The sequence below is a fragment of the Numenius arquata genome, chromosome 3 (assembly GCF_964106895.1).
Source record: "Numenius arquata chromosome 3, bNumArq3.hap1.1, whole genome shotgun sequence".
NCBI classification, from domain to species: Eukaryota; Metazoa; Chordata; class Aves; order Charadriiformes; family Scolopacidae; genus Numenius; species Numenius arquata.
Genome location: NC_133578.1, coordinates 37,641,227 through 37,668,929, shown reverse-complemented (window position 1 = coordinate 37,668,929; position 27,703 = coordinate 37,641,227). Strand labels below are relative to the sequence as shown.

Below are 27,703 nucleotides of genomic sequence, written 5' to 3'. Positions count from 1 at the left end.
TTTCTGTGCACGGGACCCGGGTCAGAAAACCGACTGTTCGGTATTACTCGGGCGGCTGGGAGAGCGGGGCTGAGAGTGTGTGAATGAGACGCAGAATTATCTGCGAAGCCAGTGTGGAGCCCTTCTAACTGCAGTTCCGCTCCTCCGTGAGGAGACCGGCCGGAGAAGGGGCGAAGTGAAAAGGTTCCAGGTGAACGGTGTCCGTCGGGAAACAGAGATAATGGGAAATAGGCCTAGGAAAAGGGATTTTAAGAGAAAAAGAAGGATCCAAGGATCCCTCCTCGAGCATTCCACCTCACAGTCCTTAAAGGTGATGCTTGGGAATTGGGGGCAAGGTTGTACCCGGGGAAAAGACAATGGGATATAGGCCTAGTATAAGAAAAGGACGGTACGGTACTGTGTGTTTGAATGGGTTAAAGAACCCATTAGGTCTGACCCATTGCATCGGCCAAAGTTTGGGTCCAGGGAAGATTGGGTTTGTCAGGCTCTGAATTCATGTGTAAATAGTAAGAAGCCTGCAAGTCAGGAGGAAAGCGAATGTGCTTTTTGTTGGAGAGGGTCTCGCACCTTATATACGGCAAAGGATCTTGCGGAAAAGAAAGGGAAAAAGGAAGAAGAAAAGTGGGAGCCCCTAGATAATTTACCACCCCCATACGACCCCAGGGATGAACCCCATGACCAGGCACTGAGGAACGGGGAGGAAGGGGGGGGATAGTGCAGAGGAAGGGGATAATCCCGCAGGACCATACGCCCCCTGACTAGAGGAGGGACCAAGGCCCCGAGCCACAGAGCTGGACCAGATTAAAAAGGAGGTCCAGAGTTTACCCTCCTCGAAAAAGGCATCTAAGGAGAATATCTAAGGAGAATCTGGGAGCGGGAGAATCCTCCTGGTGTTCAGGGAGGGATTCTGGGGGAGCAGAAATTCCCCATAGCAAGGCCCTCTTGGATCAGAACAATGTTGAGGGGAGGAAGAATATGTCCGATAATAGGAGATTAGTCATTAGGGGAATACGAGAGGCCGCCCCAAAGGGGCATAATTTCGATAAAGCTTTAGAAAGTAAAGAACAGAAGGACAAACCCCCTGCAGATTGGCTGGAAAGACTGAGGGAAAATCTGCAACAATACTCAGGAATAGATGCAGGGCGAGAGTTGTTGGAATTGCGTCAATTTTGTTACAAAGACCTAGCCCGATATAAAGAAAAAGTTGGAAAAGCTGGGAGATTGGCATGACTGGGATTTAAATGATCTGATGCGGGAGGCCCAACAAGTGTAGGTCAGAAGGGATGACGAAAACCAGAAAGCTAAAACCAAATTACTGGTAGCCACGGTAGAACAGGTGATGAAGCGGCAACCAGAGAGAGAGAGAGAAAGAGAGAGGTTACCAAATTGTGGTCGAGGGCCCAGTTATGGACCGGGACATGGGGGCTTTAGGACCCCAGAAGGGCGAAGAGGGACCCCACCCGTGTGGCAAGTGGGCCCCAAAAGGTGTTCCCACTGTGGGAGGGAAGGACATTTAATTAAAAGAGAATGCCCAATGAGGCAAAGAGAGAACAGGGCGTTCCAAACGAGACAATTCGTTCCAATGAGACGATTATTCTCAAGAAGAGGGGTGTCAGGGGTTCTACCTTCTGGGGTCTAATCATCATATTGAGCCCTTGACAAATTTAAAATTAGGACCCCAGAAGGAAGGATACGTATTTTTAGTAGATTGAAGAGCAGAGAGGACAAGTATAACTAAAATCCCACAGGGATATGAAATGGGAAAACTTACGACTAGCGTAGTCGGGATAAAAGGGGAGGGGTTCCCAGTCCCTACTGTGGAACAAGGAATGATCCAGGGGAATAACAAAGAAGTTATAGCCAACTTAATAGCGATACCAGAGGCTGGAGTGAACCTATTGGGGAGGGATTTGCAAATTCTATTGGGGATTGGAATAGTTCCAAAGGAGAACAAGATGGTGGTGCAGCTATTGAAATGAACGGTAGAAGATGAGAAAGAGATTGGCTCGATCGTCTGGGTAGCGCAACGCAATAGAGGAGGACTAGATATGCCCCCTTTAAGAGTAGAATTAAAGAAGGAACGTCAACCTGTGGGTGTGAAGCAACACCCTCTATCTTTGGAAGGCAGGAGAGGGCTCCAACCCCTAACTGAGGGACTGTTACAAGACGGTCTCTGAGAACCGTGTACGTCTCCCTACAGCGCGCCTATCTTACCAGTAAGGAAATCAGGTGGGGGTGGAGGTTAGTGCAGGATTTGAGGGAACTAAATAGAATTGTTGAGGCGCGCCACCCAGTTGTGCCCAACCCCTATGTGTTGTTCAGCAAAATACCCCACCACCATAAGCGGTCCAGCGTGGTAGAACCTTTAAATGGTAACACATCATTCTGAAATACATTTCTAATCGGTGTTTACACTTGTTGTCGAAGTGTGAGGCGAGGAGACTAGGATTGTGTGTGAGCAACAAGAAGTAGTACAAAAATTAATGTACGTAAGCGGTAAGGGATTCTAGTTTTAAAGAGTTAACCCAAAGAGAATTTCAAGGCCCCGCACCCCTATGTAATTAGTGTAGACGGTGTAACGCTACCATAGTCCTGAAGAGTCCTAAATGCCTGAAGTTCTGCAACTGGACCCGGTTCAGCTCACTCGCTCATTTTGTTTTAATGAGTTTTTATCTTTGCTTCAAAGACTTTGTCCTCTTTACATTCTATTTGTGAGCGAGCGTTTCTCACACTGCGTGTTGGCAAAGGGGGAGGGGGTGTATTTTTGCATTGTAACTGCCCCGGGTTAGTCTGGGGTACGCTCTGGGCTCCACTGTGGTGCAGAACTTGTTATTTTTTGCTGTCCCCTGTCTCAGTCAGCAGCTGCAGCAGAACACAGGAGACACGTTGTTTGGTTTCGGTCCCTCTTCGAGGTCAAGCACCTTCTGTGATGTCTCAGCCACCTCCCTACCAAGACCCCTCGATCGAACTACTTTGAGCTTCGCTCCGTGGGCACGGGAGATGGGCGTCCGGCTGGCAGGACGAAGCCGGAGCTCGTCCTGAGGAAGATCCCCCAAGCACTTCGGGAGAGGTTCAGGTTGCTGCCCTGGGGCAGGAACTCTGGGCTTCGCTGGTGGTGGTGCAGAAGAAGGGACCTGATGTGCGTGCGCAGATGGAGAGGTTTCTGAGGCGATTTCCCCGCCTTGGCCGAGTGAGGCTTCCGGAGTGCTGGTCGGCCCTTGGCTCCCGACCCGCAGGAGCCGCTCCCCCCTCACCGACACCGGAAGGCGGCGGCTTCTGAGCGCAGCCCCGGCTGTTTCTCGGGGAAAAGCCCCGAGGCCGAGCACAGGCTTCCTTCCCCCCGCCCGGCCCGACTCGCCCGCCTTGGCCGCGGGGCCGCCGCCCCTCCCCGGCCTCGCGCCCTCTGCGCCTCGGCCCGCGCCGCCGGGCCCCGCGCGAGCCGCTGCCGGCGGCCGTTGGGCGGCGCGAGGCGCCTCAGAGGTGGCCGCTGCCCGGCCCAGGCTGCCCGGCTCTGCCGCCCGCCGCGGCCCGCGCTCCGCTCTCCTGCCGAGGGGGCTGGGGCCGGGGCCGGCCCCCTGCTCCAGGCTGGGGAAGGCGTTGGGGGAGGCCGGGCGCCGCCGGGCTGAAGCGGGGTGATGGGAGACGGCGGCGGGATGAGCGCCTTCCTCTGGGGTAACGCCTGGGCTCGGACCGAGCAGCCGCTGCTCCGCGACGCCAGAGCCGTCCCTGAAGCCCTGCGAAAGGCGGGGACGGCCCAGGGGTGTGGCGAGGCCGGCGGTGGCGGCAGGGCTGTGGGGAAGCCGCTAAGTGGGCGGCGTGAGGCCGCGGTGCTCTTTGGAAGCGCCTTCCCCGGGCTGGGGCGCGGAACCGGCCGGCAGCGGAGGAGGATCCCGCCTTGGCGTGATTGCCTTTACATCAGAAAGCCGTCAAAACCACCCAAACCCCGTGATTACCCCCAAAGCCAGAAATCCAGCAGTAGAACGAACATTTAAGCCATGGAAAAGGCTCGTCTCTTGTCTTCTGTGTTTTTATATTGGTTTGGTTTTTTTTGTTTTCATTAACACAGGAGCTGAGCCGATGACTCTTGGTTCCCCAACATCTCCAGAAGCAGGAGCTAGTGTTCAGTTTCTTCCTGAATTCTTGATGGGTAATTTACCTGTGCCAGAGACCCCTCGAACGTGTGCTTTAAGCGGCCTTTCAGTTGGTGTAATGGAAATGAGGTCTCCACTACTTGCAGGTCAGAATTTGTCTGACTCTTGTCCATCCGCCCCAAATACAACCCTCTGATGGAAATATTTATGAAATTGAAGATAATCATGTGAATTTCACCTGATTGTTTTTAAAAGGATTTATTCCAGCCTCAGAGTATCAACTCCAGAAAAGGGGGAGCAGTCAGATACTAACACAGGCCTCCCCAAAGGCGTGGTTAAGTATGTCCCTGTAACTGAAAACTTGCTGGGAGGAGAGTGCTTTGTAGAATCCGCTGTAACACTCTTGGATGTGTTAAGCAGGTCAGAGAGGAGTCCTGAAGCTCAGAATTTAGGATGGAAGAGTACTTTAGAAAAGCTTAATGTCCAAATGTTTTGCAAGTGAAAGCTGTTAAGTGAAAATCATTTTTTCTTCTCTCCCCAAGCCCCCCGGGGTGAACACACAAAAAGTGTTCGGAGATAGGTCAAGGTTTTTCCAGTCGGTTTAATTCCCTGCTCTCCTGGAAGTCCCAGAGTTTTGCAAATGGGAGAGCAGCTGCCTTAACTTCATCCTGTCTAAATGCAAGCTCATCCCTGCTCTCAAGAGCTTCCGTTTTACTTGACTACAAGATTAATGGGAGGGGAAGGAATTTGGAGAGTGGGAATGTGGCAGCCTGTGCAATGTCTGCGTGCACTGTGGTAGGGTTCTTTAGCATGTAGAATGTCTTGAGTCTTAAAAGCCTTGCTTTTGCCTCTCGGCTGGAGGGGAGTTAGTCTCTGAGACAATTAAAATCCACCTCCAACCTGCCTTAAAGCGGGAAGGTGTAGCTATGCTCGGAACTTCTTTAAAAGTCCAAGTGGGTGTGACAGTGACTATAGGGGGTTACTAAGAGGTCTGAAAGTTTTAGATGATGTTTGTGTAAGGCAGCAGGTTGTGACACGTGTGTGAAATTCTTACCTAGAACATTCCTACCCGAAGAGTGTGGTGGGCCAAATGGTTTTGCATTTCTTTTCGTGAAAGAATCAAGAGTCTTTCCCGGCAGAATTTCCTGTTGAAGTTTCAAGAACATGTAGCGGTGGAGTAAATCTCCAAGATTTCTCAGGCTCTTCATTTGTTCCTTTTCATTTCAGGAGGATCTCCCCCACAACCAGTTGTCCCTACGTATAAAGATAAAAGTGGTGCTCCACCAGTGAGAAGCCTGTATGATGAATTATCTAGTCCTGGACTTGGTTCAAGGCCTCTAAGCTCAAGAATACCAGTAAGTGGCCTAGATACTGGCTTGTTCTTGGCAGAAAATGTGAGGTAGTTTACAGCTTCATGGAATTCTTTTAACTCATTTTTGTCAGCCGTTGTAGCAAAACACCCAGTGAGTCTTCAGCTCATGCTGTTGCTTAGTCTGGTGGCTTGGTGTGCCTGTTCCTGTGTGGCTTGAACGCGAGCTGCAGTTGTGGAGCTGTCATCTCCTGGTTTTGCGTTTTGGTACTGTAGAGAATGACAAATGCAAATCCTGCCTCTGCTGTGCTTTGTCCATGACAAATGCAGACTTGTTGCAGCTTTTCACCTTCTTGTTAATGTATTGGGCTGGTGATGGACAGAAGGGTCCAAATATGCGTTATCTTTTCTTTTAATGGGCACTAGAGGCGTCTACTGATCTGGAAGGAGTTTTGCACTGAGGGAAACATGGAATCCAATATCGGGCTGGGAAGTGGGGTCAATTTTGAAAGGGTAACAGTAAAATTTCTAGAAGGTCATTCTAAGAATAAGCTCTTCTGCTTTGCCCAACTGAGCCATGAAGGACTAGTCAGTTCTTTTTTGGTGAACATGATTCTTTTGACACAAGAAGGCGGCCTCACTTGAATGAACAGTCTGCTCTAAAAGAGCAGCTATTAGAAGGCATGTTGCTAGGCCCAGTGGTGATCCAGTCCGTTTGATCTTGTGTCTACAAAATGCTGTGATTCATGCTAAATATGCACTAAACTACTTTTGAATGTTGACAGCCTTCTATGTTAAACAGAAAAAAACTCCTAGCTGCTAAAACTGGAATTGGGCTTCCCTTCAGTGCAGTTGCACTAAGTAGTTGAGAGAAAAAGGAAGTGAATGCTGAGGATTACAAGCGGGGATGATGCTCTCGTGATTTCTAAGCCTTTTAGGCAGTGAAATTCAGATGCTGGTGATTTGTGATCCTGGCATCTTCTCCATCAGGAGGCAGGTGAATGTGTGAATTGCTCTACTCCAGCAATAGTGAGATGCCTGCTTTGAAGAAGGTAGCCTATGAGGTTTGTGAGTATGGCTACCTAAAGCTACTTGGTTTCTCAAAGCCTATGGGATTGGTGTTAGGTAAGGGATTTTTGGGTTCCTGTTTCCTAAAGCTCACGCTAAGCCTACCTAAGCTTTCTTCTTGTAGAGCTTGTAAGGCTATAGTAGTCAGCTGGAAATGCCAGAATGTGGGAGCTGAGGCTCCTGCATGTCCAGACTCTGCTAGGCTGTGTGCTGGAATGTAAAAACACTGTCAAATAACTTCTCATGAGTACCTTTTAATCATCTTGTACTAAATAGACACGGGAATGTCTGTTCTTACTCTGAAAAGTGAGGAGGACCTTAAGGCAACCAGTTAATATTCTTGCCTGATGCTCAAGTCCTTGGAAATGATCTCAGCTGATCTGAGAAGCGTACCTGTGAGAATGATTTGTCACACTTTCTGTGTCTTCCTGCAGGCCATGAAAAAACCCTCTTCTCTAGCATGGAGCCCGTTGGTTGGAACTATGGCATCAACTCCTGGACGAGGTAGATGTCCTGTCCAAATAGATAATTGACTTTCTTACTGCTTTGCTTAACAGACAAAAATCATGACTGTTGTTGAAGCTGCATCAACTCCTTGCAAATTTACGACGGAGTTGTGTCTTTCTGTACTAACTTTTCAAAAGGGATGTGGATGTGAAATACTTTTCCACTCTGACGGAATTGCAATCAGCTTTACTTAGTCCCTCTTCAAAATGTGTTGCTGAACTGAGCGCAGAGGTGGCTGTAGTTGAGTGAAGGCACTGAGCTGGATGGGTCTCCTTCCATCTTTGTAAGGTTTCCTATCTTCTGTGTGAGCCCGTGGCTTCTTGCTTCTTTCTTGTTCCTCTTGGGAGTCTGTGTTCAGCTGCTGGTGTTCAGGGCTGAAGGGGAAAGCGGGGCTGTGAGTCACAAGTCTTCCTAGTGTGCTTGCAGATGAGAAGGTTGGGTTGATGTACTGTTTGTCTGTGTCTGCAACTAAGTCTCTCCCAAGCTCTTCCATAAGCAAGTGAAATGCTTGAGACTGACTTGATTCTTTCAGTTTAGGCTCCTAAGCAAAAGTGATGTCTGTCTGGGAAAAGTGATTTGTTAACGAATGCCGTTTCAATTTAACAGCTCCAAGTATGCTCAGTCCTGCAAGTGCGTGGCAGCGAAGGAGCATGACTCTGTCTCCTGCTCAGCTAGATCCTTTTTATACACAGGGTGATTCCCTGACATCAGAGGATCAACTCGATGGCAGATGGGTAACCGTATATGGGTAAGTGGATTTCCAAAGTATAGGAAAAATCATGGGTGCAATCTTGGCAACATGTGGGAAGAGGTACTTGGACGTTGCTGTTGTCTGGCATTCCTAGGTTCTGCCGGAAATACAGCTGTGGTTAAAGTCAGTAAATGCACCTCTGTTAGCGAAGCATCTGAACTTAAGCTGCCTGTTATTTTTTTTCAAATTAGAAAGGCAGCTTCCACCCCTGAGGTATGGTGGAGTAAAAAAGCCTAGAAGAGACTATTCCTCAAGTTGCTGCTTCTAAAATGGCATGAATTCCCTGGTCTCTTTTGGATTTCTAAAGAAACTGTATACTGTTTATGTTAATACTTTAATACTTTATATTAGACTATATATTACACTTTTATAATATATTGTATAATATATATATCACTATATATTATACTGTTAATTCTTTAATACTTTATACTGGTTCTGTTTCAGCAACAGCATTCCCCCATAATTCTTTTTGTATATCTTTTCTGTCTTTCAGGTTTACTCAAGCATCAGCCTCTTATATTCTTGTACAGTTTTCTCAGTATGGAAACATATTAAAGCATGTGGTATGTCTTAGTTTGAGAGTCATCTCTGGAAAGGTTCTGGCTCCTTCTTTAAAAGGCTGAATATCACAATGGTGCCTTAATCTCCTCTAGATGTCCAACACAGGAAACTGGATGCACATTTGCTATCAGTCTAAGCTTCAAGCGCGGAAAGCCTTGAGCAAAGATGGAAGAATTTTTGGTGAATGTATCAGGATTGGTGTCAAGCCATGTATAGATTTAGTAAGTTAACAACTGCTTGTATTTAAGTAGAAAGCGCTCTGTTTTACGGCTTCCTCTTTATTTGCCCCGACGTCTCTTATTTTTTCCTTTTTGAATTGCAAAGCCTGGGAAGTTAAGTTCAGTAGGTAGAGTCTCCTGTACCTTACACGAGTTTTTCTGAAGTGTTTGACAGGGCTTCCTGCTGAGAAGGGTCACGCTTGGAAACCTCTGTGCTGCTTGGAAGTTCTAGTGCACAGGATGGTGTTGCTGCACCAGATCTGAAGTGAAACCGTGAGATAGGAGACGGTTGAGCTCAAAGAGTTTCCTAGGCTGGAACTGATGGCATCTGAGACATGTAATTTCCATGTCTGTGATCTTTGTTGCTTTGGAATTTTCTGTCTTTCGTGGACAGTGTCCACTTTCAAATATCAGTGATTAAGGCCATAATCATGAACCTCTGTATTTGGAGGCAAGAGAGAATTCTGGAGACGAATGCACTTGAGGGTTTGGAATGAGTCTGTAAAGCTCTTCCTTGCAATTAGCAACTAGATAGGATGGCTTTGACAGGAGAGATTAGGCTTCAGATTTAAAAGGAGCAGATGGTTCCATGGGTCGGTTCCCCTTGTGTTGAGCCGAGTCAGCTGCCACCCCCCAGGACACTACTCCTATGCTGTGTTTTGGATAGCCATCTCCTGCCAGATGTGCTGCGGCATTTCTGTTGTCTGGAGGCTGGCTGAAGGCTGTGCTCCGCTGAGTTTGAATGGGGAAAATTGGGTCTCCCCAGGCTGGCTGTCATTTCACGCATTGTTTTCTCTGGGTTCTTGTGGAACTCACGGTTCCCATCGAGTCACTTGCTGCCTCTTCCATTCTACACACCTTCCCTTCTAAACACATAGAGAAACGGAGCCTTATGACTCCTTTCCTCGCATTTGCTGAAGGGACTGAGTGAAACTCCTTGGGAAATGGAATCGGAGCCAAAAGCTGCGAGTTGGTAAAGGATTGGAGACGCTCCTGCGGGGATCAGGTCAACTGTTTTGAGAAGTATTTAAAGGAGTATGTTACGCTACGTACGATCAACTGGGCATGAAAAAACATACTTCTTGCGGTTTGCTGCAAGTCTTACAATTGCTGTATTTGCTGTATGTTGTTCCAAACTTGGCTGCCACTTAGTACATACAGGGAACAGATTTGAAGCTTCCCCTACTTTGGGGTGGCATAACCCAACGTATCGATGCTTGCGGTGGGGAAAATGCTTGGTGCTGCTCTGTGCTGACAGGCAGTTTTCCTGTGGCCTTTGAGATGGGAAGATGCGTTACCAAACGATTCCAGATAATAATGCTAGATAATAAAGGTTGAAATACTGCTTTTTAGTACTTGTTTACATTATATTTATTCCTCTTTTTAAGAGCGTGATGGAAAACTTTGCAAGAAGCGCTACATCTTCAATGTCTTCAGTTTTTACTCCACATACACAACCAGTCGGCAGCGCACCAGTACAGCCTGCAAACCGTATGACAAGGTTTCCCACGATGACACATCTTGCACCAGCACGTAAAGGTTACTCCAGTCACTATCAGGTAATTAAAGGGAAAGGGAAGCGTGTGTTTCTTTGTGCTGCCTCCTCTTAGCTGTATGAGCCTGTACGCACAATAACCTCAGTGTGAGCTTAGCCCTGATCTTCTCCTCCTGTCATTTCCTTAAAGATGTGCTTCAAGTACAAACTCACTCTGTTCAGTCTGAAACATAATAGTAAATAATAAATTGATGACGTTAACTAATGTCGTGCTTCCAGAATTTAAAGACTTGTTTTGCAAATCATTTAGACATACCTAGTCAAAATATAGTAGCACTTCAGGAAAGAAAAAAAAACCTGGTTAGTATGAAAATAATTAAGTGTATGTTAATGATTCTCCTTATTTTCTGTCTTCTTCTTTCTCCGTTCCTTCTAGGTGGTTTCTGGCAGACAGATTCCTAGGAAAGATGAAAGTTTTGTATCTAAAGTAATGGAATCTGTGTTTGGCTGGTAATATACAGGAGGACGTAACACACTAAGTGGGTCAGGGTTGGAAATACGCCACTGGCATCCGTGGTTAGTTGTATGACTACCAGTGGCAGTGTTTTAACTTACATCCCACCTGTTGTGCCTTCAGTTAATTCAGCAGAGATGTAGCTTGCACTTTAAATGATGGTAATGTAGACATGGTTTAAAAACCGGGTAAGTGTAAATTAAAAGCTGTTTGTGCTCCAGTTGCCTCATTCTAGGAAACCTATCAGCAATTACTTATTGTCAGCTTTATTTACGGATGCCTTTAATCTTATTGTTTGTTTCTTTTTTTTTATTTTTTTTTTAATTTATTTCTGGAAAGGTGTTGTGCTCCTTGGAGGAAGAACACTATGCCCAGCTGGGTCCCCGGGACAGGGACTGTTCTTAGTATTTGCCGTGTTAACTGTTTTGTTAGCATTCATTGCTATTTTATAATTATCTCTGGAAGCACCTTCAAAACTTCATAGCAACCTTTTAACTCTGTGATTTACAAATAAAGCTAGCTTGTTCTTTAAACAAGTGTGAGGTTTCTTAGGAGTGCAAAACACAGCCCCATACTAGCTACTATGAAGACAATCAACTTCCATCCCAAACCAGTGTTGTCCCCAAACAGGTGGGATTGTTTACCCTGTGTGGAAGGTAATGACACACAGAGTGGGGGTATTAGCTACTTATTAGCAGTTCTGTGCAGAAAAGGGGCAAGGGGGTATTTCCCCAAAGCTGGCCCGCCCAGCATTGACACAATCATTCAGTTGTACATTTTAAGTTACCATAATTAACATATTCCTTGTTCATCAGCTTTTTACTGGTGCTCACAATTCCTGGTCTTGAAGCTGGTTGGTGTCAAATGTGGTCATCTTCAATTAAAGGGGCAGTGTCTCTTAATTGTCCTGTGCTGGCTCAATGGGTGGGGGTCTTCAGGTGGAGGTGGGTATCCTAACTTCTAGAAGAGTGGCTTTCATATTCCAATTAGTTGCTAAGTTCCTCCCCAGGGAGCATTTCATGAGGTATAGCCAAGTTTCTTGGACAATCAGCCCGCTGAGGGTTGGGGTACCTGGTTTTAGGTCCGTTTGTTCCTTCTCTCCCATTGTCTTGTCAAGAACTCTTGACCCAAATGACTGACAGAGTTAGTCATAGAGGTTTGGATGCCACCAGCACAAAGGTATTGGCCGAATGATGATTTTTTTTTTTCTCTCCTAAATTGAACTTCCCCCACTGCACCCCCCTTGAAGCTTTCTGTTGGAGGTGAGCCCCTCGGGTAACCGTGTGTGTCGTGGAAGCTCCTGGTCTTTGAGATCAAGGTCTCTTTTGTCTGGGAAGAGAGCAGCTTTTTCTCCAGTCCTCTGGAAACTACAGGCAACTGTTACTGCTTTGATTTGTGGCTGTGTTAGTGTGGATCCGCAGTGGCATTTCAGTGTGGGTCAGTCGTGTGTTTGCCAGGTGAAAATCCAGTCGTGCCGATTTCCAGGCTTTGCTTCCCAGTGCAGGGTGCTCTCAAAGGTCTTCAGCTGCACTTCTCTCTGCAAATCTCTTCTGAAACTTCCTCTTTAAAAAAAAAAAAAAAAAACAACAAACGTCGTCTTTGCTGCAAAGTAACAAGGTTTTCTTGCAGAAGGTGCTGTCTCGGCTGGCCGGTACTTTGAGTTACTGGGCTTTCCCACCGAGTGCTCTTAGCTCTCCTTTTAAAGTTTGCCAATTTGATGTGTTTGCTGTGTAGGATTGCAGCGGTGGATAAGATCGTGCTGCTGACTTCAGTGAAACTGAGGGAAGGCCTGCAGTATTTTCCAGGCTTGCACTAGGACAGCACGTAGTATCACGTGTCAATCAATGAAATGGAGTTAGAATTGTCCATCCTAATGGGCCATTGATTTTGAGGTGCCACGGTTTCTCTTTCTTTGTAATTGAATTGTGCTTGTGAACATATGAAAATGTTCATTTGCAGACTGAAGGTCCTGAAGTAAAAACTGCAGAGAGGTCACCCTTGTATACAGGCTAGAGGACAGTCTAATATTAACGAGACTACTTTTTCCAGATGACTATGGCATTAACAGCGGAGCTTGCCAATATATGGAATCGTATAGGTTTTGTTCTTGGTAATGGTAAATTGAACACCAGCAAGAAGACATTAATTGTTGTTGCTGTGCGTTTCTTTAGACTTGCCAGCTTTCCGGTTTCTAGCAAAGGTGGTAGCTCTTTAGAATGAGGAGTATCAAACTGCTTTCCCTGCAGGTAAATTCTAGGAGGGGGAGAGGATGAATTTACATCTTGACTTAAAGGCTTAAAGCGTCTTTCTGGAAGTGAATCTACTGTTGTTCCTAGATATTTGCCTCATTCAGAATATAAAATGTGCTTTATGTATTTGGTTACAGAGACAACTAGCCTCATAGATGGATATACAGTGATTAGCTGCGAGATTAGTATTTTAATGGAGGAGGTGGTGGGAGTGACTGTCTTTTTGGGTTTGACCGTTTAGTCCTCAGCGAGCGTCCTACTAGGTGAGTCTTGAAACGTTTTTTGAGCTCTCTATAGAATTGCCACGAGGGAAGGTCCTGAAAGACCTAGACTGATGGAATGGGGTGAGTTGGAAGGGACTCGTAAGGATCGTGGCGTCCACCTCCTGACACTACAGCTGTAGCTCTAGTACAGGTTATATATTATTACTAGTGGCAGCGCAGTGGTGGCAGCTGGCATTCTGGTGCCCCAGGAGAGGAGAACAAGTTGATTTGCAGGAGCTCAGGCTGTCACAGCGTAACAAAACGGGATGCAGGAGCAGCTGCAGAGCTGCTGTATTTCTGGGAGACTTTTGTGGCCCCTGACCCTAGATGGGCATCTAATGGACCTTGAGCAAGGTGATGTGTGTCTACCAGATATTCAGGGTGTTATCGGTGGAATACGTCGTATGAGACAGACCAGGAGAAGTATAGTGATTTATTCAGAAACAACTAAAGCAATTTGCAAGGCGTGAAGGACAGTCTGAACAAGGGATTGGGAAGCGTTTCTGCTGTACAAATATCGATCACCAAAGTCCCCTAAACCACACCGAGTATTGGAAGCTTCTACTGCGGTGTCTGCTGCCGCTGCGGGTGCACTGGGAAAGCGTAAACCTCTGCCTTGAATCCCGCTTTGGGACACGACTATTAGCCAGGGTGCGCTCCGACCCTTAACACCTCGCACCGAAAGCACCGAAAACACCAAACCCCCTCAATTCGCCGCCGCCCCTCCCCGGCCTCGCGCCCTCTGCGCCTCGGCCCCGCGCCGCCGGGCCCCGGCCGTTGGGCCCCGCGCGAGCCGCTGCCGGCGGCCGTTGGGCGGCGCGAGGCGCCTCAGAGGTGGCTGCTGCCCGGCCCAGGCTGCCCGGCTCTGCCCCCCGCCGCGGCCCGGCCGCTTTCGGGAGCTTTTTGGCGGTAGCGCAGGAGCCGAGGCGATGGCTCCCGGCGCCCCGCTCTCTCGGAAGGCAGGAGCCGATGGGCGCTTTCTGCCCGAGTTCCTGATGGGCGCGTTACCCGACGCAGTGGGTCGCCCCGTACCCGATTTGCGCGGCCGCACAGTCAGCGTGTGGGAATTTTGGGCGCTGCTTGCAGGTCAGAGTCTGTTCCGTGCTGAAAGAGTCTCCTGAGAGGGGACGTTTGGTCTGTCTGGCTGCTGCTCTACAGGACCGCTGCAGGCTTGAATTCGGCCTGAGTTCCTGTAGCTTTGTAACTTCCTAGCAATGAGCTCAACTCGTTGAGCGATCGGGGAACTCAAGCGTGTTCTCTGGGGTTTGGCTAAAACCTGCCAAGTACGCTGAAGTTTAAAAAGTGTTGTCAACGTGGCAGTTTTGGTGCAGGAAGAGTTGCGTTTACAGGGAAGGTCAGAGGAACCTCTCGTAAGGTCAAATCAGTTCATCCAGCTCTTCACAAGTCAATTGCGAGAACGGCCATCAGTGCTTTCTCTCTGTTTCAAACAGACACGTCTGCTGGCAGCCGAAAAGCAGCTCGTGCAAGCTGCTGGTTTCTTTGCGATGAACTCTAACAAGTCACCTACCGATTGTCCGGCTTGTAACAGCTGGATGGAGAAGAACTACAAGCGACTCCTTACTCAGCAACCAGTTGTTTCAGTTACAACAACTCAGTAACTGGTTGTATTCCCAGGCTTGATGCTTGCTGTAGCTGGGCTGGAGTAGTGACTTTTCCCAGTTGTAAATGCTAATCCCTTTCCAGCTGCCTACTTGTACTGACTAGAAGCAGCCCTTTCCCATGTTCCTGAGATGGTGGTATCCTAGGTCTGTTTTCTTCTCTGAGCTGGGTGAGTCGTTAACAGCTTCACTGCTTAATTTGACGTCATGGGTGATCTTAGCTCTGCATTAGATCAGTTGGCATAATCGAAATAGCTGACGGTGTTAGTGTGCTAGTCATTCTGGAGGAGAAGCTGAGAATTAAAGAACATGCAAGACAATTGTAGATATTCCTGTCTTGCAATTTCAAGCAGAATTGGACTCAATGATCCCTATGGGACCCTTCCAACTTGAGATATTCTGACTGGTGGTCCGTGGGTCTCCTGCTTCTGGATCTTGTCCGCCCTGCTCCCCACCTCAACCCTATCCCCTGCCATCCCCCTCTGGCCAAATACAACCCTCTGATGGAAATATTTATGAAATTGAAGATAATCATGTGAATTTCACCTGATTGTTTTTAAAAGGGTTTATTCCAGCCTCAGAGTATTAACTCCAGAAAAGGGGGAGCAGTCGGATACTAACACAGGCCTCCCCAAAGGCGTGGTTAAGTATGTCCCTGTAACTGAAAACTTGCTGGGAGGAGAGTGCTTTGTAGAATCTGCTGTAATACTTCTTGGATGTGTTTGGGGTTATTTTGGGTTTGGTTTTTATTAGTGTGAGGTTTTTTACCCCTTGGGGTGAACACACAGAAGGTGTTCAGAGATAGGTCAAGGTTTTCCAGTCGGTTTAATTCCCTGCTCTCCTGGAAGTCCCAGAGTTTTGCAAATGGGAGAGCAGCTGCCTTAACTTCATCCTGTCTAAATGCAAGCTCATCCCTGCTCTCAAGAGCTTCCATTTTACTTGACTACAAGATTAATGGGAGGGGAAGGAATTTGGAGAGTGGGAATGTGGCAGCCTGTGCAATGTCTGCGTGCACTGTGGTAGGGTTCTTTAGCATGTAGAATGTCTTGAGTCTTAAAAGCCTTGCTTTTGCCTCTCGGCTGGAGGGGAGTTAGTCTCTGAGACAATTAAAATCCACCTCCAACCTGCCTTAAACCGGGAAGGTGTAGCTATGCTCAGAACTTCTTTAAAAGTCCAAGTGGGTGTGACAGTGACTATAGGGGGTTACTAAGAGGTCTCAAAGTTTTAGATGATGTTTGTGTAAGGCAGCAGGTTGTGACACGTGTGTGAAATTCTTACCTAGAACATTCCAACCTGAAGAGTTTGGTGGGTGTATCTGGTTTCCAACGTAGAAATGAGAGTTCACATGAAAAACAAAATGTTAACTCTGCTTTATTGTGAAGCCTTGATAAGCAATTCCCAAATGCACCAAAAAATACTTAGGAGTTTTACCAACAACCAAAAGTTACTTTAGGAGAGTTTAACCAAGAAACCACAGTTACTTAGAGTTTTACCAACGAACAGCAGTTATTTAGGAGAGCCTTGCCAACCCAAAGATAGTAGCAGCACCGCCGAGCAGCAGGATGGCGAGGAGCCCCATGGGTATGGTGGGGGGGAGGTAGGCACAGCACCTTCAGGGCGTCCCCTGTAACTTCAAAGTGCGCTCGTGTCTCTCTCTCCCACCGCCCGAGACAGCCCCCTTATATCCTGCACCGGAGCGAGTGGGAAAGCACCAGCTCGGGTCGCTGCACGCGTGGCCAGTGCATGCAGTGAGCCTCCCAGACTCGTGCTCCGACTGGGCTAACAGCGGCTTTCTGATACGCGACCACATTGTTGCATCTTCTTCTGGTTGTTTTCCTTCTCTGAAGGTCAGGTTCTCATGGGTACGCACATAGTTTGGCAACAACAATACTGAGTTCCCTTGTTTTTCTCGGCGCGTGTACTGGACTTAGTTTGCCTAGTTAGTTTCCATCGTGTCTCACCAGGGCCATCCTCTATTGACCAGGTGGTTTTGTAACCCCCCAGTGAAAGAAACAAGAGTCTTTCCTGGTTGAATTTCCTGTTGAAGTTTCAAGAACAAGTAGCAGTGGAGTAAAACTCCCAAGATTTCTCAGGCTCTTCATTTGTCCCTTTTGATTTTAGGGTTATCTCCCTTACCAGCAGTAGTCCCTACAGATGAAGAGAGACGTGATCCACCACCAGTTAGAAGCCGGTATGATCTTGGCCGTGGATCAGTACCTCTCGGCTCATCAACACCAGTAAGTGGCTTTGATACTGGCAAAAGTGCCCAGTGAGTCTTCAGCTCATGCTGTTGCTTAGTCTGGTGGCTTGGTGTGCCTGTTCCTGTGTGGCTTGAACGCGAGCTGCAGTTGTGGAGCTGTCATCTCCTGGTTTTGCGTTTCGGTACTGTAGAGAATGACAAATGCAAATCCTGCCTCTGCTGTGCTTTGTCCATGACAAATGCAGACTTGTTGCAGCTTTTCCCCTTCTTGTTAATGTATTGGGCTGCTGATGGACAGAAGGGTCCAAATACGCGTTATCTTTTCTTTTAATGGGCACTAGAGGCGTTTACTGAAGGGATTTTTGGGTTCCTGTTTCCTAAAGCTCACGCTAAGCCTACCTAAGCTTTCTTCTTGTAGAGCTTGTAAGGCTATAGTAGTCGGCTGGAAATGCCGGAATGTGGGAGCTGAGGATCCTGCGTGTCCAGACTCTGCTAGGCTGTGTGCTGGAATGTAAAAACACTGTCAAATAACTTCTCATGAGTACCTTTTAATCATCTTGTACTAAATATACACGGGAATGTCTGTTCTTACTCTGAAAAGTGAGGAGGACCTTAAGGCAACCAGTTAATGTTCTTGCCTGATGCTCAAGTCCTTGGAAATGATCTCAGCTGATCTGAGAAGCGTACCCGTGAGAATGATTTGTCACACTTTCTGTGTCTTCCTGCAGGCCATGAAAAAAACCTCTTCTCTAGGACGGAGCCCGTTGGTTGGAATTACGGCATCAACTCCTGGACGAGGTAGACGTCCTGTCCAAATAGATAACTGACTTTCTTACTGCTTTGCTTAACAGACAAAAATCATGACTGTTGTTGAAGCTGCATCAACTCCTTGCAAATTTACGACGGAGTTGTGTCTTTCTGTACTAACTTTTCAAAAGGGATGTGGATGTGAAATACTTTTCCACTCTGAATTGCAATCAGCTTTACTTAGTCCCTCTTCAAAATGTGCTGCTGAACTGAGCGCAGAGGTGGCTGTAGTTGAGTGAAGGCACTGAGCTGGATGGGTCTCCTTCCATCTTTGTAAGGTTTCCTATCTTCTGTGTGAGCCCGTGGCTTCTTGCTTCTTTCTTGTTCCTCTTGGGAGTCTGTGTTCAGCTGCTGGTGTTCAGGGCTGAAGGGGAAAGCGGGGCTGTGAGTCACAAGTCTTCCTAGTGTGCTTGCAGATGAGAAGGTTGGGTTGATGTACTGTTTGTCTGTGTCTGCAACTAAGTCTCTCCCAAGCTCTTCCATAAGCAAGTGAAATGCTTGAGACTGACTTGATTCTTTCAGTTTAGGCTCCTAAGCAAAAGTGATGTCTGTCTGGGAAAAGTGATTTGTTAACGAATGCCGTTTCAATTTAACAGCTCCAAGTATGCTCAGTCCTGCAAGTGCATGGCAGCGAAGGAGCATGACTCTGTCTCCTGCTCAGCCAGATCATTTTTATGCTCCAGTTTATTCTCTAAGATCGGAGGATCAAGGTGACGGCAGATGGGTAACCGTATATGGGTAAGTGGCTTTCCAAAGTATAGGAAAAATCATAGGTGTAATCTTGGCAACATGTGGGAAGAGGTACTTGGACGTTGCTGTTGTCTGGCATTCCTAGGTTCTGCCAGAAATACAGCTGTGGTTAAAGTCAGTAAATGCACCTCTGTTAGCGAAGCACCTGAACATAAGCTGCCTGTTATTTTTTTCAAGTTAGAAAGAGAGTGTTCTTCAAGTGGCTGCTTCTAAAACGGCATGAACGCCCTGGTCTCTTTTGGATATCTAAAACCCCTTCCTAGGGTTCTCTTGTAGCACCAGCCTTCATAAACTACTCATTGTAACTTTTTGCATAATTTTTTTTCCATCATTCAGGTTTACTCAAGCATCAGCTTCCTACATTCTTCATCAGTTTGCTCAGTATGGAAACATATTAAAGCACGTGGTATGTCTTAGATTGGGATTCATTTCTGGAAAGGTTCTGGCTCCTTCTTTAAAAGGCTGAATGTCACAGTGGTGCCTTAATCTCCTCTAGATGTCCAACACAGGAAACTGGATGCACATTTGCTATCAGTCTGAGCTTGAAGCCCGCAAAGCCTTGAGCAAAGACGGAAGAATTTTTGGTGACTGCATCAGGATTGGTGTCAAGCCGTGTACAGATAAAGTGAGTTAACAGCTGCTTGTATTTAAGTAGAAGGCGCTCTGTTTTATGACTTCCTCTTTATTTGCCTCAACATCTTTTATTTTTTCCTTTTTGAATTGCAAATTGCCTGGGAAGTTAAGTTCAGTAGGTAGAGTCTCCTGTACCTTACACGAGTTTTTCTGAAGTGTTTGACAGGGCTTCCTGCTGAGAAGGGTCACGCTTGGAAACCTCTGTGCTGCTGGGAAGTTCTAGTGCACAGGATGGTGTTGCTGCACCAGATCTGCAGCGGAAGCACACAATAGGAGACGCTTGAGCTCAAAGAGTTTCCTAGGCTGGAACTGGTGGCATCTAGGGGCTGCCGTAGATACGTGGTGGCAGATGGAGACTGTTCTTGCTCCTAATTGTCCCTCATCCCTCATTTATATGGGACTCTTCATGGGATTCTGGCTCTTGTGTTTATCCTGGTCCGTTTGACTGAGAATTTGTGAGCAAGACACCCTGCCTCCACCGAGCCACCTTCCTTTCTTTTCCATAGTGGTTGGGGTAGGGCAGGCTGTTTTTTGGGCTAATTGGATCCTGAGCTAGATCGTTCAAATAATAATGCTAAATAATAAAGGTTGAAATCCTGCTATTTAGTACTTGTTGACATTATATTATCCCTCTTTTGAAGAGTGTGATGGCAAGAAGCTCTACATCTACATCCGTTGATGGCACAGCAGTACAGCATGTAAATCATACGACAAGGTTTCCCACAATGAGACCTCTTGCGTGTAAAGCTTGCGCCAGTCACTATCAGGTAATTTAAGGGAAAGGGAAGCGTGTGTTTCTTTGTGCTGCCTCCTCTTAGCTGTATGAGCCTGTACGCACATTAACCTCAGTGTGAGCTTAGCCCTGATCTTCTCCTCCTGTCATTTCCTTAAAGGTGTGCTTCAAGTACAAACTCACTCTGTTCAGTCGGAACAACAACAATAATAATAATGGTGATAATAATAGTAAAAAAATGAAGAAATTAAGTTCATTTCATGTTTCCAGAGGTTTTGAAAATCTTTCAAACGTCTTTTGTCAAAATATAGCAGCACTTGGGAGAAGAAAAAACCCTGGGTATTTAAAAAAGCGCTAACCGATGATCTTTATTTTCTCTCTTCCTCTTTCTCCCTTCCTTCTAGGTGTTTTTGGAAAGACAGACTCCTAGGAAAGGTGAGAGCATTGTATCTAAAGCACTGGGATATGTGTTTGGCTGGTAATACACAGGAGGACGTAACACACTAAGTGGGTCAGGGTTGGAAATACGCCACTGGCATCCGTGGTTAGTTGTATGACTACCAGTGGCAGTGTTTTAACTTACATCCCACCTGTTGTGCCTTCAGTTAATTCAGCAGAGATGTAGCTTGCACTTTAAATGATGGCAACGTAGGCATGGTTTTGAAAACGGAGTAACTGTAAATAGAAGAGCTTTTTTCCCATTTGTGCTCCGACTGCCTGATTGTAGAAAACCTGTCAGCATTGACATTTTTCCTCTGTCCTTAATTTCTGTAAATTTCTTCCCAGTAAACTGGAAATGTTTAAAATGGCAGCTTTATTTACTGATGCTTTGAAACTTATTGTTTGTTTGTTTCTTTCTTTCTTTTTTTTTTTTTTTTTTCCTCCTGGAAAGGTCTTGGGCTCCTTGGAGGAAGAACACTATGCCCAGCTGGCTCCCGGGGAAAGGGACTGTTCTTAGCATTTGTGATGTCAATGTTTTTGCTAGCATTTGTTGCTGTTTTATAATTATCTGCTGTTGTAAATGCATCATGTTCTAAATGTCATAGCAACCTTCTAACTCTTTGTTTTATAGATAATGCTAAATAAAGTTTTTCTTAGGTTGTTTTTTCAACAGGTGTGAGTTCTGTTAAGAGCACTGCAAATGGTCTTTCCTAACTCTTTAGTATGATGCCGCCAAATGTTTGCTGAAGTGTGATCAGCAGAGCAGATGCTGCTGATTTTTACTGAAGTAGTACCAATGGGAAGGGGAAGAGCAAAAGTGAGGAAGAACTCGTGGGTTGAGATAAAGACAGTTTAACAGGTAAAGCAAAAGCCACGCACAAAAGCACAGCAAAACAAGGGATTCATTCACCGCTTCCCAACGGCAGGCAGGTGTTCAGCCGTCTCCAGTAAAGCAGGGCTCCATCACGCGTAGCGGTGACTCGGGAAGACAAACATCCTCACTCTGTACACCTCCTCCTCCCTCCTCCTTCCCCCAGCTTTATACGCTGAGCCTGACATCCTATGGTATGGCTTATCCCTAAATGCATACGGAAGGAGTTGGAGCCCAAGCCCGTAGTTTGGCTGACGTATTTTACCCCAAAGTACCAGATTTTGAAATGTGCTAAGTTGGTGCTTTTCCCCCCCGGTTGTTTGCCTCAGTCTCTTGCTTCTCATAGCTTGAAGAATGCTTTTACTGATAGGTCATTGCAGCTTCCTGTAGAGGAAAAGCACTTGGGAGCAGCGGATGTTGTTTACTTGGTTCTGGAAGTAGTAAGTAGGAGGAGAAGAGAGTTCAGAACAGGTAAGTGTGCGCACTTCCGGACAGTATCATGAAGAAATTTTTCTGAGGTGGCTTCTGCTGGTAAAGACTGCTGGTTAAGACTTCACACGTTGCCTTAGTGTTGAGCACTAGTTAAACCCCGGCATCGATGGTTTGGGTTTTCTACGTATGAGAATGTTCCGGTCCCACGTAGCACAAATCACCACACAGCTTTGTTGCAAAGTGTGCCTGATAATATCGCTAGGAAGGTCTTCAAGTAAAGCTTTTCAGGGCTAGCTCCTGTTGTTAGGTAGTTGTGTTTAAAAACCCAGGTCTCCCTGTTTGTTGTCAACGTACCTGCTCCTTTGCAATAAGGAAGGGTTCTCTTCTAGCTGTAGCTAGATGTGGTTTAGATTAAAACCAAAGTAATGGACTTCAGCTAGTGATGTCTAACATACTCATGAAACTCAGTTCTGGTTTCCCTAGTCCGGGGTTTCTCATAAGATTGCGGACTACATTTTTCACAAGCATTATGGCCTTAGTTTAACACAAAACTGTCAGGAATGCTTATTTTCTTTTGTCTGCCTCAATCACAAGCATGTTACTCAGGTATCCAATTCACTTCTCTTAGATCGAGCAGTTTTCAGCTCTGGAAGGATCAGTGGTATTGGTTTAATGCGAACTTCACTGCAATTCTCACAGGCGCTTCTTTTGGTAAAGACTTTTATAACTTGGAGAAAGCATTTATTTTTGTGCCCCCTTTTCCCTCCCACCCCTCTTCAATTTAGCTTTCTGGTAACTTTTCTGCTAGGTGAGTGATGTTTATTTGGGTGATCCATGTACGCTACCATAAAATGAAGATCAAATGCTAGAGTGCCTCACGTCTGCCTCTCATTTCAAACTGTAGGTATCTACCTCCACTGTGTGGCACTTTTTCCATAATGTAGTGAGAAGTTTAACTGACATGCAATAGAAGACGGTATCTTACTTGTACCGTGGTTAGGAGGTGTATAAACAGTACTGTGAGAAAATAGCAGTGCTCAGTTTTCTCTTAATTGAAGGGCTTTCATAATAAAAGGAGGAGGGACAAGATGAGTTTACTCAATGTCTCAATTTGAGAGCAATTCAGACTTCTAAATATCGCTTTCATGAAATAGTCCTCAAGGTTTACTGAGAATCCTACCAGTATTCACTCCTCTCCTTTTTGCGAGGGACAAATTGACCACACAGTGTTTTAGCAGAATATACCACAAAATCTGTTTTGTGTGAGCAGAATTGCCTTTGATTTTTCTGATCGTCTGAGTCCGTGTGTAAAAATACAAGACTTGCATCAGTTTTCTTGAATTTGGCTGTAGATGACTCGACCACAGATGAGTCTGCAAAACTGTCCTGCTTAAGTATGTTCAGAAATAGTAAGCTGTCCAGTTGTGAAGTGAGTGAAAACACAATGAACAGGCTGACAAAGGACTTGGCATCAGGGGTTGGTTTACTGAATTTCAGACTGCCGATGAGAAGGCTCTGGAATACAGGTTCTCTGTCTCGAGTAAAAACAGCGGTCCTCAGGCAACTTCATGCATTACTTTGTGGTAATGCTGCCATGTTTTTTAAATTGCTTGGACAGGGGTAAAAGGTGTTCTTTTGATGTGGGGTCTCTCAAGTGTTAAAGTGCAACCAGTCCTGTCAACTTTATGTTAGTGTTTATAAATGAGAGTTCAGTTGGTGAAGTTACCTTTAGAAATGAATACGTAATTAAAAGCCCTGTGAATGACTTTTGGTCTTCTCTTAAGGATTTCTTTGACTCAAGTAGGTTGATAGTTCTGTAGTGTGGATTACCCAGTTATTATTAAGAGACTCTTTGTTTTGAACCCTGAAGATGGTCCAAAATTGTTTATGGGGTACAGGGCTGTAGCTTAATTGTGCTGTCTTGTTCCTATTTGGATTCTGTGTCCCGCTGCTGGTGTTCTAGGGTTGAAGGGGAAAGTAGGGTTGCGAGTCCTAGAACTCCCTGGCATGCTTGTTTATGCCTGCAAATAAATCTCCACTAAGCTGTACGAGGAGAGGTTCCTATTACCATCTCCTGCCAGATGTGCTTCTGAATTCTGGCTGTCTGGAGGCAGGTTGAAGGCTGTGCCCCACTCAGTCTAAATGCAGCATTTGTGGTCGTGGCTGACTTTGAGATGAGAACGTAAATTATCAAATGATTCTACACAGTAAAGTTTGAAATACTGCTTTATAATTTCGCTGACATTCTATTATCCCTCTTTTAAGAGTGTGATGACAAACTTTGCAAGAAATTCTGTATCCTCACTGTCTTCAGTTTTGACTCCACCTACACAGTCCGTCACCAGCACACCAGTACAGCCTGCTAATTGTACGACAAGGTTTCCCACAATGAGACCTCTTGCATGTAAAGGTTACTCCAGTCACTATCAGGTAATTTAAGGGAAAGGGAAGCGTGTGTTTCTTTGTGCTGCCTCCTCTTAGCTGTATGAGCCTGTACGCACTTTAACCTCAGTGTGAGCTTAGCCCTGATCTTCTCCTCCTGTCATTTCCTTAAAGGTGTGCTTCAAGTACAAACTCACTCTGTTCAGTCACAACAAGAACAATAATAATAATGGTGATAATGATAATAATAGTAATCAAATAAAGTAATAGTAATAAAATAAAAAAAACTATTTTTTTCATGTTTCCAGAGGTTTTGAAAATCTTTCAAACGTATTTTGTCAAAATATAGCAGCACTTGGGAAAAGAAAAAAACCTGGATATTTAAAAAAAGCATTCAGTGTGATAACCGATTATCCTTATTTTCTTTTTTCCTCTTTGTCCCGGTTTGAAGTAAAACCGAACCAATTTTCTGTTCTGTAACTTTACATCCTAGCTAGGCCTCCTCTAACTCTCTGAAATTAACGGCATATTGTGGAGAAAACTGCTCGTTCTCAGAGTGATAAGCCCAATGTTTGTGCTCCATGCCAAGGAATGGTATGCAGGGAGGCCCTTGCTTATACTTATTGCTATAACAACCAAGGGCAGCCAATTTCCTTATTTGCCCCCTTAGAGGGTCGGAAACGGAAAAAACGTAGAGGGGTCACATCAGTGGGGAGGAGCGGACAGGACAGGTGACCCAAACCTGACCAACTGGGGTATTCCATCCCATCTGCCCCATGCTCAGTATAAAGGCTGAGGGATCAAAGGGTCAGCCCCCTTCCTGCGATGGCCGATGTCCAGAGAGGACTCTGTCTGTTCATCTGCCTTTGATCCCGATCCGTGTGTTCCTGACTCCAGAGCTGGAATCCAGTTCCCATTCATCACTGAGTCCAGTCTGGGACTTCCCCAGTGCCTGCCGGTGATGTAACTGACATCCTGGGAGCTTGATACGGTTTTGTATATATTGTATCTATTTCATTATTTTCTTCTTTATTTTTATTTTAATATTAATTTTTCATTAAAGTAGTTTAGTTCATTCTAAACTTCTGAATCTCCTTATCTCTTTCTCCTCCTCTCTCCTCTTTTTGGGGGGGGGAAGGGGGGGGAAGGGCCATCTGCCGGTCCGGTTTTGGTAAATTCAGCCAAAACCTTGACACTCTTTCTCCTTTCCTTCTAGGTGTTTTTGGAAAGACAGACTCCTAGGAAAGGTGAGAGCATTGTATCTGAAGTAATGGAATCTGTGCTTGGCTGGTAATACACAGGAGGACGTAACACACTAAGTGGGTCAGGGTTGGAAATACGCCACTGGCATCCGTGGTTAGTTGTATGACTACCAGTGGCAGTGTTTTAACTTACATCCCACCTGTTGTGCCTTCAGTTAATTCAGCAGAGATGTAGCTTGCACTTTAAATGATGGCAACGTAGGCATGGTTTTGAAAACGGAGTAACTGTAAATAGAAGAGCTTTTTTCCCATTTTTGTTTACCCTGTGTGGAAGGCAATGACACACAGAGTGGAGGTGTTAGCTACTTATTAGCAGTTCTGTGCAGAAAAGGGGCAAGGGGGTATTTCCCCAAAGCTGGCCCGCCCAGCATTGACACATCATTCAGTTGTACATTGTAAGTTACCATAATTAACATATTCCTTGTTCATCAGCTTTTTACTGGTGCTCACAATTCCTGATTTTGAAGCTGGTTGGTGTCAAATGTGGTTGTCTTCAATTAAAGGGGCAGTGTCTCTTAATTGTCCTGTGCTGGCTCAGTGGGTGGGGGTCTTCAGGTGGAGGTGGGTATCCTAACTTCTAGAAGAGTGGCTTTCATATTCCAATTAGTTGCTAAGTTCCCCCCCAGGGAGCATTTCATGAGGTATAGCCAAGTTTCTTGGACAATCAGCCCGCTGAGGGTTGGGGTACCTGGTTTTAGGTCCGTTTGTTCCTTCTCTCCCATTGTCTTGTCAAGAACTCTTGACCCAAATGACTGACAGAGTTAGTCATAGAGGTTTGGATGCCACCAGCACAAAGGTATTGGCTGAATGATGATTTTTTTTTTTTTTTTTCCTAAATTGAACTTCCCCCACCGCACCCCCCTTGAAGCTTTCTGTTGGAGGTGAGCCCCTCGGGTAGCCGTGTGTGTCATGGAAGCTCCTGGTCTTTGAGATCAAGGTCTCTTTTGTCTGGGAAGAGAGCAGCTTTTTCTCCAGTCCTCTGGAAACTACAGGCAACTGTTACTGCTTTGATTTTGTGGCTGTGTTAGTGTGGATCTGCATTGGTCAGTTTTGTGTTTGCCAGGTGAAAATCCAGTCGTGCCGATTTCCAGGCTTTGCTTCCCAGTGCAGGGTGCTCTCAAAGGTCTTCAGCTGCACTTCTCTCTGCAAATCTCTTCTGATTAGAAACAGCCTGAAAATAAGGGTTTGCTCTGAACAGTCAGTGTTTTATTTTGCTCAAGTGTTTATTGCATCCGATTTCGGAATAGTTTACTGTAGAAATCAGTTTAGGAACATATCTTTCATTGTAGGGATGGCCTGAATTTTCCACATGATAAATAGAGAACTTTTCAATATTTTTTTCGCTTCTGCTGCGTGTCGTCCACCTAATTAGCATCTTGTTTGGCTGCCTTTGGAGCTGTGTGTGTCTTCTGTGAAAATCCGTCCCGTGTTGCAGAATTAAGTTTGAAGAAAAGCTGTTTTCTTTTTCAAGGTTCTTTTCTGCCCCCTGGTGCCAGTAAGGTAACCTTGATTACATGAAGCAAAGATGACTTAATAAATGGATGTCTGTGGAAATCTTGGAAATTATAGTTCTGAAGTGTGGATTATCCAGTTCTTATTAAGAGACAATTCGGTTTGAAACCTGAAGAGAGTCCAAAACTGGTTTCGATACAGTGCTGTAGCTGAATATTTTGATTGGAACCCAGACTGGGGGGTTTTTTGAGTGCACATATGTTAACTGGTGGTTGTTCTTTTGACAAAACTCCCAGTTCTTCGTGGCAATTTAACATGCAGCTGGCTTGAAAGACTCATGGTTGCAACACTGGCTGTCATGACATAAAGCACTGTAGAATGAATTTATTAAGCTGTATAGATCTTCTAATATATTAATAACATACATTATTAATTCAAATAGTGACAGTTAGCAGTCTCCTGCTTAGAAATTCTCAGCAATCCCGACTGCAACAGAAGTTAGATGTTGTTCCATAAAGTCATAAAACTATAACGAAACTTCCTCTTTATTTAAAAAAAAAAAAAAAAATCGTCTTTGCAGTAAAGTAACAAGGTTTTCTTGCAGAAGGTGCTGTCTCGGCTGGCCAGTACTTTGAGTTACTGGGCTTTCCCACCGAGTGCTCTTAGCTCTCCTTTTAAAGTTTGCCAATTTGATGTGTTTGCTGTGTAGGATTGCAGCGGTGGATAAGATCGTGCTGCTGACTTCAGTGAAACTGAGGGAAGGCCTGCAGTATTTTCCAGGCTTGCACTAGGACAGCACGTAGTATCACGTGTCAATCAATGAAATGGAGTTAGAATTGTCCATCCTAATGGGCCATTGATTTTGAGGTGCCACGGTTTCTCTTTCTTTGTAATTGAATTGTGCTTGTGAACATATGAAAATGTTCATTTGCAGACTGAAGGTCCTGAAGTAAAAACTGCAGAGAGGTCACCCTTGTATACAGGCTAGAGGACAGTCTAATATTAACGAGACTACTTTTTCCAGATGACTATGGCATTAACAGCGGAGCTTGCCAATATATGGAATCGTATAGGTTTTGTTCTTGGTAATGG

The 27,703-nt window shown here is 45.6% G+C and overlaps 2 protein-coding genes across 2 annotated transcripts; both read left to right on the top strand.

Moving 5' to 3' along the window:
* Positions 1-4,077: 4,077 nt before the first annotated feature.
* Positions 4,078-10,517, top strand: LOC141463019 (nucleoporin NUP35-like). Its single transcript, XM_074145235.1, has 8 exons — positions 4,078-4,237; positions 5,319-5,450; positions 6,928-6,972; positions 7,582-7,723; positions 8,223-8,292; positions 8,383-8,511; positions 9,897-10,067; positions 10,440-10,517. Exons 1-8 carry the CDS (start codon positions 4,078-4,080, stop codon positions 10,515-10,517), a joined length of 927 nt encoding a protein of 308 aa, XP_074001336.1.
* Positions 10,518-13,958: 3,441 nt separating this feature from the next.
* Positions 13,959-25,191, top strand: LOC141463444 (nucleoporin NUP35-like). The gene is made up of 8 exons (XM_074145826.1): positions 13,959-14,115; positions 16,770-16,885; positions 17,577-17,646; positions 18,252-18,393; positions 18,742-18,811; positions 18,902-19,030; positions 23,781-23,945; positions 25,114-25,191. The coding sequence occupies exons 1-8, from the start codon at positions 13,959-13,961 to the stop codon at positions 25,189-25,191; spliced, it is 927 nt and encodes a 308-aa protein (XP_074001927.1).
* The last annotated feature ends 2,512 nt before the right edge of the window (positions 25,192-27,703 follow it).

What these genes read in the sequence shown, in the direction of transcription:
- LOC141463019 (XM_074145235.1), top strand. Translation starts at nt 4,078, where the DNA reads ATGACTCTTGGTTCCCCAACATCTCCAGAAGCAGGAGCTAGTGTTCAG. An exon ending in GGCATCAACTCCTGGACGAG is followed by an intron (nt 6,973 to 7,581) that starts GTAGATGTCCTG and finishes TCAATTTAACAG; the next exon opens with CTCCAAGTATGCTCAGTCCT. An exon ending in GTTACTCCAGTCACTATCAG is followed by an intron (nt 10,068 to 10,439) that starts GTAATTAAAGGG and finishes CGTTCCTTCTAG; the next exon opens with GTGGTTTCTGGCAGACAGAT.
- LOC141463444 (XM_074145826.1), top strand. Translation starts at nt 13,959, where the DNA reads ATGGCTCCCGGCGCCCCGCTCTCTCGGAAGGCAGGAGCCGATGGGCGC. An exon ending in AGATGGGTAACCGTATATGG is followed by an intron (nt 18,394 to 18,741) that starts GTAAGTGGCTTT and finishes TCCATCATTCAG; the next exon opens with GTTTACTCAAGCATCAGCTT. An exon ending in TCAAGCCGTGTACAGATAAA is followed by an intron (nt 19,031 to 23,780) that starts GTGAGTTAACAG and finishes CCCTCTTTTAAG; the next exon opens with AGTGTGATGACAAACTTTGC.